We start from the raw sequence: 17,855 nt of genomic DNA on the forward strand, positions 1-17,855 counted from the left end.
TTCAAAATCAAAATGTGTCTTTGCATGAGAATAACACAAATAGGAGAGAATTCATATTAAACTGGACCAATTGAGGTCTTGTTGCTAGGACGCTCCAGCTGTAATGTCCTGCACAAATGAACGTTCACCTTTCCTCTTATTTGAAACCACAAATCAGCCCTGAAGACTGCTGACACAGTGCCAAGGTATGAGTGTGTGCATACAGTAAATATCACCCGAGCAGACATTCAACATTAGGGCCCAGAACTTGTTATTCTCTGTGTGTTTTAGGTGGAGTGTAGCCAGGAATCTACTTTTTCCATTTCCTCCTTTTATATCGTTTCATTTCTGAATGAGCTTATGTAATGATCTTGCGTCACAGGAAAAAATAAAGTATACTCCTAACTGGAGACATCTGGCCACTGGCCTGGCTGTAGAGCTCAGCTTGGCAACAGGATGATGAGAGCATAAAGTAAGAGGTTTACATTTGCAGGGCTCATTATAGAACCCTTTTATAACCTGTTGGATTCAGCAGCAACACATCATCAACATTCCCGTACCTGTGCTTGGTCATGATTTTGTGTGAAGCTGGAGCCTGGGACAGTTGTGTTTTGAGCCAAGTGTGGAGTTCATGGATATGTTTTGATTTTGAGCTACAAGGTGTTACAGTAAATGCTGATAACATTATAATTTTGGATGATCCATGTGTGTGTGTGTGTGTGTGTGTGTGTGTGTGTGTGTGTGTGTGTGTGTGTGTGTGTGTGTGTGTGTGTGTGTGTGTGTGTGTGTGTGTGTGTGTGTGTGTGTGTGTGTGTGTGTGTGTGTGTAATGATGCGCAGATGCACTGAATCATGGGGATGTATATATAATATAAGGATCAATCATCTTGAAAGCCCCCTCCTCCATGTGCCCAGACCATGTGCACTGACCCACAAAGATGACACAATCCTCCCTCTATTGACATTGTCTCCCAGGAGCTAGAGAGTAGCCAGAAGGAGCTTAGTGACACACGGTGCAACAGTGCCCACTCCTGGCTGCTCCACATTTCTGAGCTGTGACTGGGAATTACACAACTTCTGGAAAAGTCCAAAGCCACAGGGCGTGAATCAGTGTCAACATCACTGCTAGGTCCTGTATAAATACCTAGCGGAAGACAGCCTCACTGCACTTCATCCGCTCTGAAGAGGCAAGATCAACAGGGAGGTGAGTGATCCTCTTCTGCCTGGCAGTCCCGGCTGGCTGGGAGGAAAACGCATATTGTGTGTCTTCAGGGTATCAGCCCTGTGCACAGCTGCCTTCTGCGGCGCTAGACAAAACTGCAGTAGGAGTATCCTTGAAATGCTTGATTTGTCTTTAGAATTGTACCTGGGGCTGATGCTACTATTTTTTGCCATGTGGTTTATTATGATAAATATTGTTTCTATTTGATTCTGCAGACATTCTGCAATGTGATGTTACTGTTATTCCTCATTTTAACTCATGGGTGACCTCTGTTCAAAATTGCCGCTGCCTCTGCCTGTGAATGACCCAGATATGTACTGCGTATATCGCAACATTTTAAGGCTGCAAGCTTTATCCAATGCATTTGCTATAAAGACTCCACAATTGGATAATTAAATTCAACACCCTCAAAGGCACAGTCTCTCTGAGTTAGAGTGCTGTTATTGCGTTGATATTATAGTTGCACAGGGCATGTTTACATGAGATGGACAAGCAGAGAGCAATTAAGTCTGGACGCTGCAGTTCTCAAGCCCCATTTTTTTCCCCTTGTAGGAGTATACTAGAATGTGCAAATCCCTTTTAATACAGAGCTCAGTCCATCTGCTGGATTGAGCAGAATTGTGGGTTCTACTTCTGGGTTCTATTAATGGTGTTCTATTTTTTCCTGCAAGTCATACAAGTGCTATTGGACCTTATTTATGAGTAGGACATTGTTTGAAACTTCTTTTTCTCCCATGATTATTTGCCCTTGTATCCACCCAGACCTGTAAAATATGTAAGGCCAGTCCTGTGTCTGAAAATGTCAACATTATGACTGTATCTTGCCATTTCCCTTAATGGCAAGATATTTCCTCCAATGGTGACATTTCAACTGAATATCTGGCACCACATTTGGAAGGATGTGCAATGTTTTCCAAATCTAAACATTGGGCTTTTTTTTCCCCCAACAATTCAGTGTTTTCTGGGAAGTTGTACAGTGAGCGTGTTGAATACACAAGGGATTATAGGACTGCTTGGAATAATCACAGAGATTAGTGGAGAGGAATTTGTGTTTGTTTCAGCTCCATTCCAACAGGGAGATCTATCAGATAAACGCCCACTAGGGCTGGATTCAATCTCTAGCGCCGAAGATCATTCGTTGTAGCGTGATTACATTTTATAGGCAATGTTTCTGTGTTTGAGGAGACTGCATTCACGGTAAACGCTGCATATGTCGACTCGATCGAAAATGACCTTTACATTTCAACCGCGCTACAACGCTGCTCTTCGGCGCTAAGGTTTGAATCCAGCCCCTAATCTCTGCATTGTATCTATGTCACAGGGTTTATCTTGAGCCTAATGTCAATACTTTTATCAAATTAAAAAAGTATACAATAGGATATAAATGTCTATGCTGCAATGCAGTATAAACACACTTTATCGTTTGGAACAAATCAGCAAATGTCAGCATTAAAGAAAAAGGTTTCAAATGATGCTGCGTCACAGTATTGTCATCTTTATATGGGCAACATGACCCTCTAGTGGGTAATATTAACATCCCAACAACACCAAGGTCAGACGTGGACTATACAGGTATTCTCAAACTGGAGTAATACAGGTATTCTCAAACTGGGGTAATACAGGTATTCTCAAACTGGGGTAATACAGGTATTCTCAAACTGGGGTAATACAGGTATTCTCAAACGTGCAATTCCGTCGGCGGTACGCCAAATAAAAATGTGATTCACATCTATTTTTCACATTTTGAAACAGTCCATTTATATTTTCCAACGGGGCTACACATTTGGGTGTTTTTCTCACCCGAGTAGCCTCGTTTCACTTCCAAAAATAAAATGATACCATCTGGTGTTCAGCGAAATAACAACACGATGTCAAATACAGGTAGCCTAGTCAAATAATTAACATCCAATCACATTAACCGTTCCTCTCTCACTAACGGCCCGGCCCGTATGTATCCAAACTTAGCTGCTGCTCATTCAGTTTGCTCGAAAAAGGATAAATGGTTAAAGGAAAGTAAGGCCCGCATCCATAGACACATACAGCTCTACTGGTAGTACTGCTACTGTCATCAGTACTCCACCTGCACCTGTCCACGACACAAGTTGATCTGCTTCCACAAGCACATCCATAGAGACACATACAGCTCTACTGGTAGTACTGCTACTGTCATCAGTACTCCACCTGCACCTGTCCACGACACAAGTTGATCTGCTTCCACAAGCACATCCATAGAGACACATACAGCTCTACTGGTAGTACTGCTACTGCCATCAGTACTCAAAATCAAATCAAATGTATTTATATAGCCCTTCGTACATCAGCTGATATCTCAAAGTGCTGTACAAAAACCCAGCCTAAAACCCCAAACAGCAAGCAATGCAGGTGTAGAAGCACGTGCACCTGTTGACGACACAAGTTATTCTGCTTCCACAAGCACATCCAATGCTTAGCATAAGTAATTATACATGTTGTTGCTAGCCCAGCTAGCATGGACACTGACAGCTGTGAATCTGATGCAGCTACTGCCCCCTTACTCAGGAAAGCACCGAACAACAGACAGGGACGTTGGACCATCGAAGAGCAAATATGATGAGAACTACATTGATTTGTGGTTCACTTATATTGGGAGTAGTGCCTTTCCTCAGCCACAGTGTGTTATATGTGCAAAAGTACTATCTCACAACTCGATGAAACCTGCACTCTTGCGTAGACATTTAGAAACAAAACATGCCCATTTGAAAAATAAACCACGGGAGTTTGAACGAGAATTAAGACGACTTTCAAGTAGTAAGACATGTATAAAAGCAACAGATACCATTAAAACTGAGCTAGAAGTCGTATATGATGAGCTACCGAGGGGCTAGGACAGGCAAGCCCCATACTATTGTGGAGGACTTAATTCTCCCGGCTGCCGCGGATATGGCTGGGACAATGCTGGGGGGAAAGGCCAAAAAAACGATATAGACAATTCCTTTGTCAAACACTGTTTCACGACGCATCAGGGACACGGCAGGAGATGTTTTGAAACAATTACTACTTCGCATACAAGCCTGTGATTTCTATGCATTACAGCTGGATGAGCCAACAGACATGGTGACCTGGCACAGCTCCTGTTATATGTCCGTTATGTTTATGGGAGGTCAATTAAGGAAGACATCCTCTTCTGCAAACCACTAGAAACCAGGACAACAGGAGAGGATATTTTTAAAGTACTGGACAGCTTTGTGATATCAAATGGACTTTGGTGGTCAAGATGTGTTGGTATCTGTACTGATGGCGCAAAAGCCATAACAGGGAGACATAGTGGAGTGGTAACGATATGCAAGCAGTTGCTCCCGACGCCACTTGGGTACACTGCAGCATCCACCGAGAGGCTTTTGCTGCCAAGGGAATGCCTGACAACTTGAAAGGCGTTTTGGACACTACAGTGAAAATGGTTAACATTGTTAAAGCAAGGCCCCTGAACTCTCGCGTATTTTCTGCACTATGCAATGATATGGGCAGCGACCATGTAACTCGTTTACAACATACAGAAGTGGGCTGGTTATCAAGGGGCAAAGTATTGATGTGTTTTTTTTTTTTTAAATTGAGAGACGAGCTTAAAGCTTTCTTTACTGACCATAATTGACACTCGTTCTTGTTTAATAAATGTATCGTATAGTGTGTGTGTGGCAGGCTTACAATGATGGCAAAAAACAAACATTTGAGAGTGCGCTGTCCCTGGTGCTAGAGAGTGTTGAATGTTTGAAAGGGTATGGGACTATAACAAGTTTGGGAACCACTGGACTATGAGGTCATTTTGCAGTGCTTTTCATAAGAGGTGTTATGATTACAACCGAAATACCCTAAGCCCCCTCTGTTTTTCAGGTGTGTACTGCATCAGTCGCTTGGTATCTAAGAAACAGTAAAGATGAGAGTCTTTGGGTCACTAGTGGGCCTTGCTTTGCTTCTGGTATCTACAGAGTGTCTGCTGCCTCCATCAAAGGAGGATCTAAGCCGTAAGCCATCATATAACTAAATATCGTCAAATTGTTTAGAATAGCCGTATACTGTATAATGCAGGATATTTTTAAGTCGCTGGGGAGATTTATTTTGAGCGATTGTTCTCTGCAGAGATTTCTCTCCTGGGGGTGAAGTACCTGGACAAGCAGATAGAGAATGCCATCAGTGGGGTGAAGGAGATGAAGACAGTGATGGAGAGGTCTGGAGATGATCACAATAAGTTCTTGAGTGCCCTGGAGAAAACTAAACAGCAAAAAGAGGTACAGTGCATTTGAGCAATGCACAGTACCATGAGCTTTCATCACTGTTTTGGACAACAATAAGTTAAAGATCACACTACATTTTGTGTTCAATTCATCAGCTATAGTCACCTAGTTCTTTTTCGACCACTGACTCAGTTGCTGTGTTTGTTTCCCAGGATGCTCTGAAGGCAGCTCAGGAGATGGAGACTAAACTGAGTGAGGAGCAGGAGGTGTGTAACGGCACCATGCAGTCTCTGTGGGAGGAGTGCAAGCCCTGTCTGAAAAACACCTGCATCAAATACTACTCCAGGACCTGCAGCAGTGGCGCCGGACTGATCGGCAGACAGGTATCGCCTCAACTACACAGAACTATCATCAATCAATCTCCACATTGGTTTAGCAATTGTAGTTCAAATATGTTGTGTAAGCTAGACTTACACAGAGACATGCACAACAACTGATCAATGTGTTTAAGCTATTATACAATCCTTCCAAATAAAATAGGTCACTGTTGTACTAGCTGCTTTCTCCTGTTTCCCTCTCAGCTGGAGGAGGTTCTGAACAGGACCTCTCCATTCTCCATCTGGATCAACGGGGAGAACATGGATGTTCTGGAGAGGGAGGACCAGGAGCAGAGCCAGAGGTTCCAGAACCTGGAGGAGCGCTATTCCGACGTGGCCGATGGGGTGGACAGTATCTTCATGGACAGCTTGAGGGTGTTTGACCACATGCGCTCCCTCAACCCTCCCATGTTCTCCAGCCCCTTCCACATGCCCAGTATATGGCGTCATAGTGAGAGGGCCAATGAGAGAGCAGAGATGGGCGAGGTGCGCTCCCGTATGGTGAGGTCCGCTTTGCAGGACCCAGACTTCCATGGGTTCCACAACATGTTCGCTCCTATGATGGACATGGCCCGGAATATCTTCGGCTCCATGGGGCCTGTCATGGACGCAGACGCTAACTTTGACATCAACCCCTCAGAGGGTATTACCTCAGTCCTAATTAAACAACTGTTATTATACAATAACATGGTGTTAATGTTTACATAAATGATATTGGGCTTCTTTTTTCCACAGAGGGGAGTGTGAATGAGGATGTTGTTGTGACAAAGCCTTCCGGTATGACCTGCAGAGAGATACGTCGCAATTCTGCTGGCTGCATTAAACTGCGAGGAGAGTGTGAAAAATGCGTAGCGATCCAGGATATTGGTAAAGCCCATCAGATTTTCTTTCTCTTTCTTACCAGAAAGTCATGCTTTGGCTGAGTCAGGTATTTTTTAAATTGTTTTATTTAAGCTTTATTTAGCTAGGCAAGTCAGTTATGAACCAATTCTTATTTACAATGACGACCTAACAAAAGGCAAAAGGTCTCCTGAGAGGACTGGGATGGGATTAAAAAGAAAAATATAGGACAAAAAAAAAACACATCACGACAGTAGAGACACCACAACACTACATAAAGAGAGACCGAAGACAACAACATAGCATGGCAGAAACACATGACAACACAGCATGGTAGCAGCACAAAACATGTGTTGTGACGTATTGATTTATGTGACTGCTGTTCATCTAATTATTAACTGTTTATAATTACGTCTTTCAATTAATCAGGTAATCATTAACTCAGTAACCTGGGGCACCATGGGAAAAGTTTGTTTTTTTATTGAGTTTCCGTTTTCCCTAATTAACTATCAGAATATAGATTTTACAACAGTCGCTAATTAATACATTTCCTCTACAGTCTCATCCTGAACGTCGCATAATTCGCGAATCTGCACAAACCGAGTCTCACTAAATAATTCTGTACCACACCAATTGAGTTGATCATTTATTTACTAACATGCTAAATGATAACATAAGATACATTATACACAAACAGTCTAGGCTATTGATTAAAACTTAGTACAATGAAAAATGTTCCAGTTTCACTTGTTACACAAAATGGGGATTTAGAGAGAGAAAGAGAGTGCACGAGAGAAAAGCACACTTGAATACATTTGTAAACTATGCTTAGTTTAGCCCTTACACCTTGCCCCAAACTGCTGCTCTTATGGGTTAGAATATAATGATGTAATTACTTGTCGAAGGTCTCTTCTCTGATGGTGGCACTTCTTTCGTTACCGGGTGTAAGTCTTTGATTGTCCACACGGTGTCAGTGTCCTTTCTCTTAGTAGTCTGTTTTCTTGCCCTCGTTATGAAAAGGGGTCTTCTCCGGACGACTAATTAGCCGTGTACAGTCGTGGCCAAAAGTTGAGAATGACACAAATCTTAAATTTTCACAAAGTCTGCTGTCTCAGTTTGTATGATGGCAATTTGCACATACTCCAGAATGGTATGAAGAGTGATCAGATGAATTGCAATTAATTGCAAAATCCCTATTTGCCATGCAAATGAACTGAATCCCCCAAAAACATTTCCACTGCCTTTCAGCCCTGCCACAAAAGGACCAGCTGACATGTCAGTGATTCTCTCGTTAACGCAGGTGTGAGTGTTGACGAGGACAAGGCTGGAGATCACTCTGTCATTCTGATTTAGTTCAAATAACAGACTGGAAGCTTCAAAAGGAGGGTGGTGCTTGGAATCATTGTTCTTCCTCTGTCAACCATGGTTACCTGCAAGGAAACACGTGCCGTCAGCATTGTTTTGCACAAAAAGGGCTTCACAGGCAAGGATATTGCTGGCAGTAAGATTGCACTTAAATCAACCATTTATCGGATCATCAAGAACTTCAAGGAGAGCGTTTGTTCAATTGTTGTGAAGAAGGCTTCAGGGTGCCCAAGCAAGTCCAGCAAGCGCCAGGACCGTCTCCTAAAGTTGATTCAGCCGCGGGATCGGGGCACCACCAGTACAGAGCTTGCTCAGGAATGTCAGTAGGCAGGTGTGAGTGCATCTGCACGCACAGTGAGGCGAAGACTTTTGGAGGATGACTTGGTGTCAAGAAGGGCAACAAAGAAGCCACTTCTCTCCAGGAAAAACATCAGAGACAGACGATTATTCTGCAAAAGGTACAGGGATTGGACTGCTGAGGACTGGGGTAAAGTCATTTTCTCTGATTAATCCCCTTTCCGATTGTTTGGGGCATCCGGAAAAAAGCTTGTCCGGAGAAAGACACGGTGAGCGCTACCTTCAGTCCTGTGTCATGCCAACAGTAAAGCATCCTGAGAACATTCATGTGTGGGGTTGCTTCTCAGCCAAGGGAGTGGGCTCACTCACAATTTTGCCTAAGAACAGCCATGAATAAAGAATGATACCAACACATCATTCGAGAGCAACTTCTCCCAACCATCCAGGAACAGTTTGGTGACGAACAATGCCTTTTCCAATATGATGGAGCACCTTTCCATAAGGCAGAAGGAAAGTGGCTCGGGGAACAAACCATCAATATTTTGGGTCCATGGCCAGGAAACTCCCCAGACCTTAATCCCATCGAGAACTTGTGGTCAATCCTCAAGAGGCGGGTGGACAAACAAAAACCCACAAATTCTGACAAACTCCAAGCATTGATTATGCGAGAATGGGCTGCCATCAGTCAGGATGTGGCCCAGAAGTTAATTGACAGCATGCCAGGGTGGATTGCAGAGGTCTTGAAAAAGAAGGCTCAACACTGCAAATATTGACTTTTTGCATCAACGTCATGTAATTCTCAATAAAAGTCTTTGACACTTGTGAAATGCCTGTAATTGTACTTCAGGGTTCCATAGTAACATCTGACAAAAATATCAAAAGACACTTCCTCAACCTCATGCTGCGTTTTTGGGTTGCGACTACTCAGATCTTAGACAACTAATTTCACAGTTCACTTTTCCAAAACATTATTTTTGATCTGGACATTTTCCACACAACATACAATGTGTATACATCATGTGCATATTATGGAAACACTTATAATGTCGTCATTTAAACTTTAATAACATCACAAAAACAACATTAATTTTCATATTCCATCTATCGTTATTACCACCATTTTTGCTGATGAAATATATTTACCATTTATTTAAGTCCATTTATTGCATGTATCGTTCTGAGTTAGATTCTCCATAGGGCCCACTCACACATTCCAAACCTCCACGCTGAGTTGACAAAGGATTTTGTCTGCTGCCGTAAGATTTACAATGGGAATGAGGTGTCATAAAACCACTCATCTCCCCCCTGTGGTGGGTGTGAGAGATATATCTGTAGGACTGTGGTCCATGGTAACCTGACCAGGACAGTCATGACACATGGTACAAACATTATTGGGCACAGACAACAGCACAAAGGCAAGAAGGTAGAGACAACAATACACATATGAAGCATCCACAACTGTCATTAAGAGTGTCCATGATTGAGTCTTTGAATGAAGAGATAAAGAGAGAACTGTCCAGTTTGAGTGTCTTTTTGCAGCTCGTTCCAGTTGCGAACTGAAAAGAGGAGCGACCCAGGGATGTGTGTGGTTTGGGGACGTTCAACAGAATGTGACTCGCAGAACAGGTGTTGTATGTGGAGAATGAGGGCTGCAGTAGGTATCTCAGATACGGGGGAATGAGGCCTATAAATAAGCATCAACCAGTGGGTCTTGCTATGGGTATACAGAGATCACCAGTTTACGGAGGAGTATAACGTGCAGTGATGTGTCCTATAAGGAGCATTGGTGGCAAATCTGATGGTCGAATGGTAAAGGACATCTAGCCACTCGAGAGCACCCTTACCTGACAATCTATAAATTACGTCTTCGTAATCTAGCATGGGTAGGATGGTAATCTGAATCAGGGTTAGTTTGGCAGATGGAGTGAGAGAGGAATGATTACAATAGAGGAAATCAAGTCTAGATTTAACCTTATAGCCTGCAGCTTGGATATTTTCTGAGAGAAGGACAGTGTACCGTCTAGCCATACTCCCAAGTACTTGTATGAGGTGACTAACTCAAGCTCTAAAGCCTCAGAGGTTGTAATCGTACCAGTGGAGAGAGGGGCATTCTTCTTACCAAACCACATTACCTTTGTTTTGGAGGTGTTCAGAACAAGGTTAAGGGCAGAGAAAGCTTGTTGGACACTAACAAATCTTTGTTGTATAGCATTTAACAAAAAATCCAGTGAGGGCCCAGCTGAGTATAAAACTGCATCTATCATCTGTATCATCTGCATATAAATGGATGAGAGAGCTTACTGCCGAGCTATGTTGTTGATGTAAATTGAAAAGAGTGTGGGGCCTAGGATCGAGTCCTTGGTGACAGGCAGTAGCTGAGACAGCAGATGTTCTGACTTTATACACTGCACTCTTTGAGAGAGGTAGTTAGCAAACCAGGCCAAAGACCCATCAGAGACACCAATACTCCTCCCACAAGTATGGAATGGTCTAGCATATCAAAAGCTTTGGACAAGTCAAAATAATAGCAACACAACATTGCTTAGAATCAAGGGCAATGGTGACATAATTTAGGACCTTTAAGGTGACAGTGACACATCCATATCCTGGGCAGAAACCAGATTGCATATGAGAGAAAATACTATAGACATCAAGAAAGCCAGTCAGTTGATTATTGATAACTTTTTCCAACACTTCTGAACGCGGAACGAGGGAGAGCTCAGATTTGTTGTTTTTAAAAGTTTGTTGTTTTGAAAGTGTATTAGTAGCTAGCTAACTTTTTTAGTTTGGATTCTGCAACGTAGTTGTTGGGACAGCTAGTCTCTGTCCAGTGATCCTGCCGAACAAGGGCGGGTCTGAGGAGCTATTTGGCATAGCAGCTAGCCTATTCATACGAAATGGCGCCGACAGAGAGGGCTGCCATGCTTCTAGCTCTTAGGAAACTTCGCAGTATTTCGTTTTTTAAGTATTGTTTCTTACATTATTAGCCCAGAAAATGTTTTGTGTTATTACATACAGCCGGAAAGAACTATTGGATATCAGAGTGGCGGTAACTTTCCAGCACCAGCAGCATTACGACCAGGAATACGACTTTCCTAAGCGGATCCTTTGTTTGCTCCCCCCAGGGCATTTGAACTGATTCCAGAGGCCGACCCAAAACACTGCCGGCGGAGGAGAGGTACTCGGAGTGGTCTTCTAGTCCGATTTAGTAGGCATGCATACCATCCACCGCTTTGGAATATATTACTCGCTAATGTTCAGTCTCTGGATGATAATGTTGATGAGCTTAGGGCGAGGGTTTCTTTCCAGACAGACATCAGGTATTGTAACATACTCTGTTTCAAGGAAACATGGCTCTCTCTGGATACACTGTCTAAATCGGTCCAGAAAGTTGGGTTCTCAGTTCATCGCACAGACAGGAATAAATATCTATCCGGGAAGAAGAAGGGTGGGGTCGTATGTTTCATGATTAACAACTCATGGTATGATTGTGATAACATACAGGAACTCAAGTCCATTTGATCCCCGACCTAGAATGCCTCACAATGAAATGCAGACCATATTATCTCCTAAGATAATTATTTTTGGTTATTGTCACAGCCCTGTATATCCTCCCTCAAGCCGATACCACGACGGCCCTCAAAGAATCTTACTGGACTTTATGCAAACTGGAAAAAACATCCTGAGGCTGCATTTATTGTATCTGGGGATTTTAACAAAGCAAATTTGAGAAAAAGGCTGCCAAAGTTCTATCAACACATCGACTGTAGTCCTCGCACTGCTAAAACACTCGACCACTGCTACTCCAACTTCCGGGATGACTACAAGGCCCTCCCCCGTCCTCCTTTCGGCAAATCTGACCACGACTCCAGTTTGCTCCCCCTTCCTATCGGCAGAAATTCAAACAGGAAGTAGCCGTGCTAAGGACTATTCAATGCAGGTCAATCGGAATCCATGCTTCAAGATTGTTTTGATCACGCGGCCTGGGATATGTTCCGGGTAGCTTCAGAGATTAATATTAATGAATATACTGATACGGTGACTGAGTTTATCAGGAAGTGTATAGGAGATGTTGTACCCACCGTGAATAGATGGCAGCATTCGCGCAAAACTGAAGTGCGAACCACCGCATTTAACCATGGCAAGGTGACTAGGAATATGGCAGAATACAAACAATGTAGCTATTCCCTCCAAGGCAATCAAACAGGCAAAACGTAAGTATAGAGACAAAGTGGAGTCGCAATTCAACAGCTCAGACACGAGAGGTATGTGGCAGGATCTACAGACAATCACGGACTACTAAAGGAAAACTAGCCATGTTGAGGACACCGACGTCTTACTTCTGGCCAAGCTAACCACCTTCGCCCACTTTGAGGATAACACAGTGCCACTGACACGCTACCAAAGACTGTGGGCTCTCCTTCTCTGTGGTAAGACATTTAAGAGTGTTAACCCTTGCAAGGCTGCCGGCCCAGACGGTATCCCTAGCCACGTCATCAGAGCATGTGCAGACCAGCTGGCTGGCTATTCAATCTCTCCCTATGCCAGTCTGCCGTCCCCACATGCTTCAAGATGCCCACCATTGTTCCTGTGCCCAAGAAAGCAAAGGTAACTTTGAGACTAGTCAAGGATCATAATCATGTCACCCTAGACCCACTTCAATTTGCTTACCACCCCAACAGATCCAGAGACGATGCAATCTCCATTGCACTGCACATTGCCCTATCCCATCTGTACAAGAGGAATACCTATGTAAGAATGTTGTTCATTGACTATAGCTCAGCATTCAACACCATAGTACCCTCCAAGCACATCATTAAGCTCATGGCCCTGGGTCTGAACCCCGCCCTGTACAACTAGGTCCTGGACTTCCTGATGGGCAACCCCCAGGTGGTGAAGGTAGGAAACAACACCTCCACTTTGCTGATCCTCAATACTGGGGCCCCACAAGGGTGCATGCTCAGCCCCCTCTTGTACTTCCTGTTCACCCATGACTGTGTGCCCAAGCACACCTCCAACTCAATTATCAAGTTTGCAGACGACACAACAGTAGAAGGCTTGATTACCAACAATGATGTGACAGCCTACAGGGAGGAAGTGAGGGCACTGGGAGTGTGATGCAAGGGAAATAAATTCTCATTCAAGGTCAACAAAACCAAGGAGATGAATCGTGGACTTCAGGAAACAGCAGAGGGAGCACCCCTCTATCCACATTGACGGTACCGTAGTGGAGAAGGTCCTCTGCGTACACATCACTGACAAACTGAAAGGGTCTACCCACACAGACTGTGTGGTGAAGAAGGTGCAACAGTGCCTCTTCAACCTCAGTGAGCTGAAGAAATTTGGCTTGGTACCTAAAACCCTCACAAACTTTTACAGATGCACAATTGAGAGTATCCTGTCGGGATGTATCACCGTCTGGAACAGTAACTGCACCACCCGCAACCGCTGGGCTCTCCAGAGGGTGGTACAGTCTGCCCAACACATCATCAGGGGCAAACTACCTGCCCTCCAGGACACCTACAGCACCCGATGTCACAGGAAGGTCAAAAAGATCATCAAGGACAACAACCACCCGAGCCACTGCCTGCTCACACCGCTATCATCCAGAAGGCGAGGTCAGTACAGGTTCATCAAAGCTGGGACTGAGAGACTGAAACAGCTCAATACCATCAGACTTTTAAATAGCCATCACTAGCACATTAGAGTCAGCTGCCTATATGCATAGACTTGAAATCACATGCCACTTTAATAATGGAACACCAGTCACTTTAATAATGTTTACATGTTTTGCATTACTCATCTCATATATACAGTGGAAGTTTGAAGTTTACATACACTTAGGTTGGATTCATTAAAACTAGTTTTTCAAGCACTCCACACATTTCTTGTTAACAAACTATACCCTTGGCAAGTCAGTTAGGACATCTACCTTCTGCGTGACACAATTGTTTAGACAGATTATTTCACTTATAACTTCGTGTATCGCAATTCCAGTGGGTCCACTGTGATTTTAAACAGCTTGGAAAATTCCAGAAAATTATGTAATGACTTTAGAAGCTACTGATAGGCTAATTGACATAATTTGAGTCAATTGGAGGTGTATCTGTGGATGTATTTCAAGGCCTACCTTCAAACTCAGTGCCTCTTTGCTTGACATCATGTGAAAATCAAAAGAAATCAGCCAAGATCTCAGAAAAATAATTGTAGACCTCCACAAGTCTGGTTCATCCTTGGGAGCAATTTCCAAACGCCTGAAGGTACCACGTTCACCTGTACAAACAATAGTACGCAAGTATAAACACCATGAGACCACGCAGCCATCATACTGCTCAGGAAGGAGACGCGTTCCATCTCCTAGAGATGAACGTACTTTGGTGCGAAAAGTGCAAATCAATCCCAGAACAACAGCAAGGGACCTTGTGAAGATGCTGGAGGAAACAGGCACAAAAGTATCTATATCCACAGTAAAACAAGTCCTGTATCGACAAAACCTGAAAAGCCACTCAGCAAGGAAGAAGCCATTGCTCCAAAACCGCCATAAAAAAGCCAGACTATGGTTTGCAACTGCACATGGGGACGAAGATTGTACTTTTTGGAGAAATGTCCTCAAGTGTGATGAAACAAAAATAGAACTGTTTGGCCATAATGACCATTGTTATGTTTGAAGGTAAAAGGGGGAGGCTTGCAAGCCAATAAACACCATCCCAACCGTGAGGCACGGGGCTGGGCAACATCATGTTGTGTGGGTGCTTTGCTGCAGGAGGGACTGGTGCACTTCACAAAACAGATGGCATCATGAGGAACAAAAATTATGTGGATATATTGAAGCAACGTCTCAAGACATCAGTCAGGAAGTTAAAGCTTGGTCGCAAATGGGTCTTCCAAATGGACAATTACCCCAAGCATACTTCCAAAGTTGTGGCAAAATGGCTTAAGGACAACAAAGTCAAGGTATTGGATTGGCCATCACAAAGCAATAATCTCAATCCTATAGAAAATTTGTGGGCAGAACTGAAAAAACATGTGTGAGCAAGGAGGCCTACAAACCTGACTCACTTACACCAGCTCTGTCAGGAGGAATGGGCCAAAATTCACCCAACTTATTGTGGGAAGCTTGTGAAAGGCTACCTGAAACATTTCACCCAAGTTAAACAATTCAAAGGCAATGCTACCAAATACTTATTTTGGGTATAACTGACCTAACTGACCTAAAACAGGGAATTCTCTCTCGGATTAAATGTCAGGAATTGTAAAAAACAAGAGTTTAAATGTATTTCGCTAAGGTTTATGTAAACTTCCGACTTCAACTGTAGTTAAGCTGCAGCAGGCTCAGAACATAGCTATCAATACTATGCATGCCAGTCTCTCTTGGCTAAGAGTTGAGGAGAGACTGACTGCATCACTTCTCTTTATAAGAAACATGAATGTTTTGCAAATCCCAAATTGTTTGCATAGTCAATTAACACACAGCTCTGACACACACACACTTACCCCACCAGATACGCCACCAGAGGTCTTTTCACAGTCCCCAAATCCAGAACAATTTCAAGAAAGCATACAGTATTCTATAGCATGGAACTCCATTCCATATCGTATTGCTCAAATTAACAGCAAACCTGGTTTTAAAAATCAGATAAAGCAACACCTCACGGCACAACGCCTTTCCCCTATTTGATCTAGATAGTTTGTGTGCAAGTATTGATGTGTAGGGTATGTGTAGGGTACGTGTGCCTATCTGTGTAGTTCTGTCCTTGCGCTGTTCTGTCTATTCATGTTCTGTATTATGTCATGTTTCATATTTTGTGTGGACCCCAGGAAGAGTAGCTGCTGCTTTTGCAACAGCTAATGAGGATCCTAATAAAATACCCAAAATACTTTTGATAAACAGGGAAAAATTGAAATTGGCCTATAACAGTTAGGATCAGCTTGATCTCCGGCCTTTAAATAAAGGACGAACCGTGGCTGCCTTCCAAGCAACGGGAACCACCCCAAAGAGGAGAGACAGGTTAAAAAGGTCAGAGATACGCTTGGTGATGATAGAGGCTGGAACCTTAAAGCAGAAAGGATTTAAACCATCTGACTCAGAAGATTTTTTGGGGTCAAGTATAAGGAGCTCCTTTAGCACCTTAGACTCAGCGACAGCCTGCAAGGAGACACTTTGTAGCAGGGCAGGGTAAAAAGAGGAGCATCGGGGCTAGTTGCATTAGAAGTGGTGGGAGATGAGGAAATGTTGTACAGGCAATGAGGGATGGCCGAGTCAAATAGGAATCCTGACTTAATGAAGTTGTGATTAAAGAGCTCAGCCATGTGCTCCTTGTCAGTGACAACCAATTCAACATTAAGGGACACGGGCAGCTGTGAGTAGGGTTTATTCTTCAAGTCTTCAACAGTTTTCCAGAACTTCTTGGGATTAGACCCAGAGAGAACTGCTCCTTAAGCGAACTTTGGCCTTTCGAATAGGTAAAATAAGTTGCTAGTACATCACACCAAAAGTTGCTGATATGGAGCTAAAGGGACACCAGTGACTCTGTTGCCTATAGAGTTGTGTATTACATGAAATGTGGTTCTCTCCTCCAGACTGCTCAGGGAAGAAGCCTCTAGCTGGTCCTCTGAAGAAGGACCTGGAGCAGGCCCTGGCCATGGCAGAGAGGTTCACTCAGGAGTACAGCAAGCAGCTGAGGAAGTTTGAGGAGCAGATGTCCAACACTTCCAGCCTGCTAGACCTTTTCAGCAAGCAGTTTGGCTGGGTGTCTGCCCTGGCCAACAACACCAACAACAAGGATGAAATCTTCAAGATCGAAACGGTGAGACTCCATAGTCTGCAATGCGTTGTATCCTATTTCTTTGTAACATGGTCTTATGAAGACTTACGTCTTGAATTCCTCCAAGGTCATGTCCAAGGACACAGAGGACCCTGAGAAGCCAGGGGATACCAATGTGTCTGTCCAGTTGTTTGACAACCCTGCCATGACCTTCAGTGTGCCTGGAGACATCCCCTGGAATGACCCCAAGTTCTCTGAAATGGTGGCACAGCAGGCCCTAGACCTCTACAAACAGACCACTGTGTGAGTGCTTCTGTGTCATTGGACCAATAATAATCTTACTAATCACACCAGGCTTTATAGCAAGTACATTTTAAAGTGAGATAGGAAACAAATGTCCTGAAGTGATTTAGATGTTTTAATTACCTTTTCCTTTCCAGAGCGGTGAAGTAGAAATCGGAGGACACCCCACCGTGCACCACTACACAAAGCAGAATGTTCAGGATGACTTCACACTGTCAACTAGAAAAAGTGAAACCTGTCATCATTGATCATATTTTAAGTAATTGTATATTCCTGTGTAACTAGAGCTCGTCCTGCTGTAAGAACCGAATACATAAACACACCAAGTCCTGTTGTCTTGAGGAGAAAGAATATAGTGCTGCTGTTGCCCTAGAGTAAAACCTGCTCACTGGTCTTCACTTCATGTTAATTCCTACTGTTCCTTTTGTAGTTCTGTGCTCTTCTGCACAGCAACATGCAATATAAATAAATGAGACCTAACAAAAACACCACCACTGTAT

At 43.5% G+C, this 17,855-nt stretch overlaps 1 protein-coding gene across 1 annotated transcript; it reads left to right on the top strand.

The window, feature by feature from the left end:
• Positions 1-1,026: 1,026 nt before the first annotated feature.
• Positions 1,027-17,843, top strand: LOC123995095 (clusterin-like). The gene is made up of 9 exons (XM_046298408.1): positions 1,027-1,182; positions 5,068-5,198; positions 5,314-5,462; positions 5,621-5,791; positions 5,990-6,428; positions 6,521-6,652; positions 16,868-17,094; positions 17,180-17,355; positions 17,493-17,843. Exons 2-9 carry the CDS (start codon positions 5,111-5,113, stop codon positions 17,503-17,505), a joined length of 1,395 nt encoding a protein of 464 aa, XP_046154364.1. The 5' UTR covers positions 1,027-1,182; positions 5,068-5,110; the 3' UTR covers positions 17,506-17,843.
• The last annotated feature ends 12 nt before the right edge of the window (positions 17,844-17,855 follow it).

Source organism: Oncorhynchus gorbuscha, linkage group LG14 (genome assembly GCF_021184085.1).
Source record: "Oncorhynchus gorbuscha isolate QuinsamMale2020 ecotype Even-year linkage group LG14, OgorEven_v1.0, whole genome shotgun sequence".
NCBI classification, from domain to species: domain Eukaryota; kingdom Metazoa; phylum Chordata; class Actinopteri; order Salmoniformes; family Salmonidae; genus Oncorhynchus; species Oncorhynchus gorbuscha.

Excerpts from the sequence above, each read along its gene's own strand:
- LOC123995095 (XM_046298408.1), top strand. The coding sequence starts at position 5,111 with ATGAGAGTCTTTGGGTCACTAGTGGGCCTTGCTTTGCTTCTGGTATCT. Across the intron at positions 5,199-5,313 it reads ATCAAAGGAGGATCTAAGCC|AGATTTCTCTCCTGGGGGTG; the intron begins GTAAGCCATCAT and ends TGTTCTCTGCAG. Across the intron at positions 17,095-17,179 it reads AAATCTTCAAGATCGAAACG|GTCATGTCCAAGGACACAGA; the intron begins GTGAGACTCCAT and ends AATTCCTCCAAG.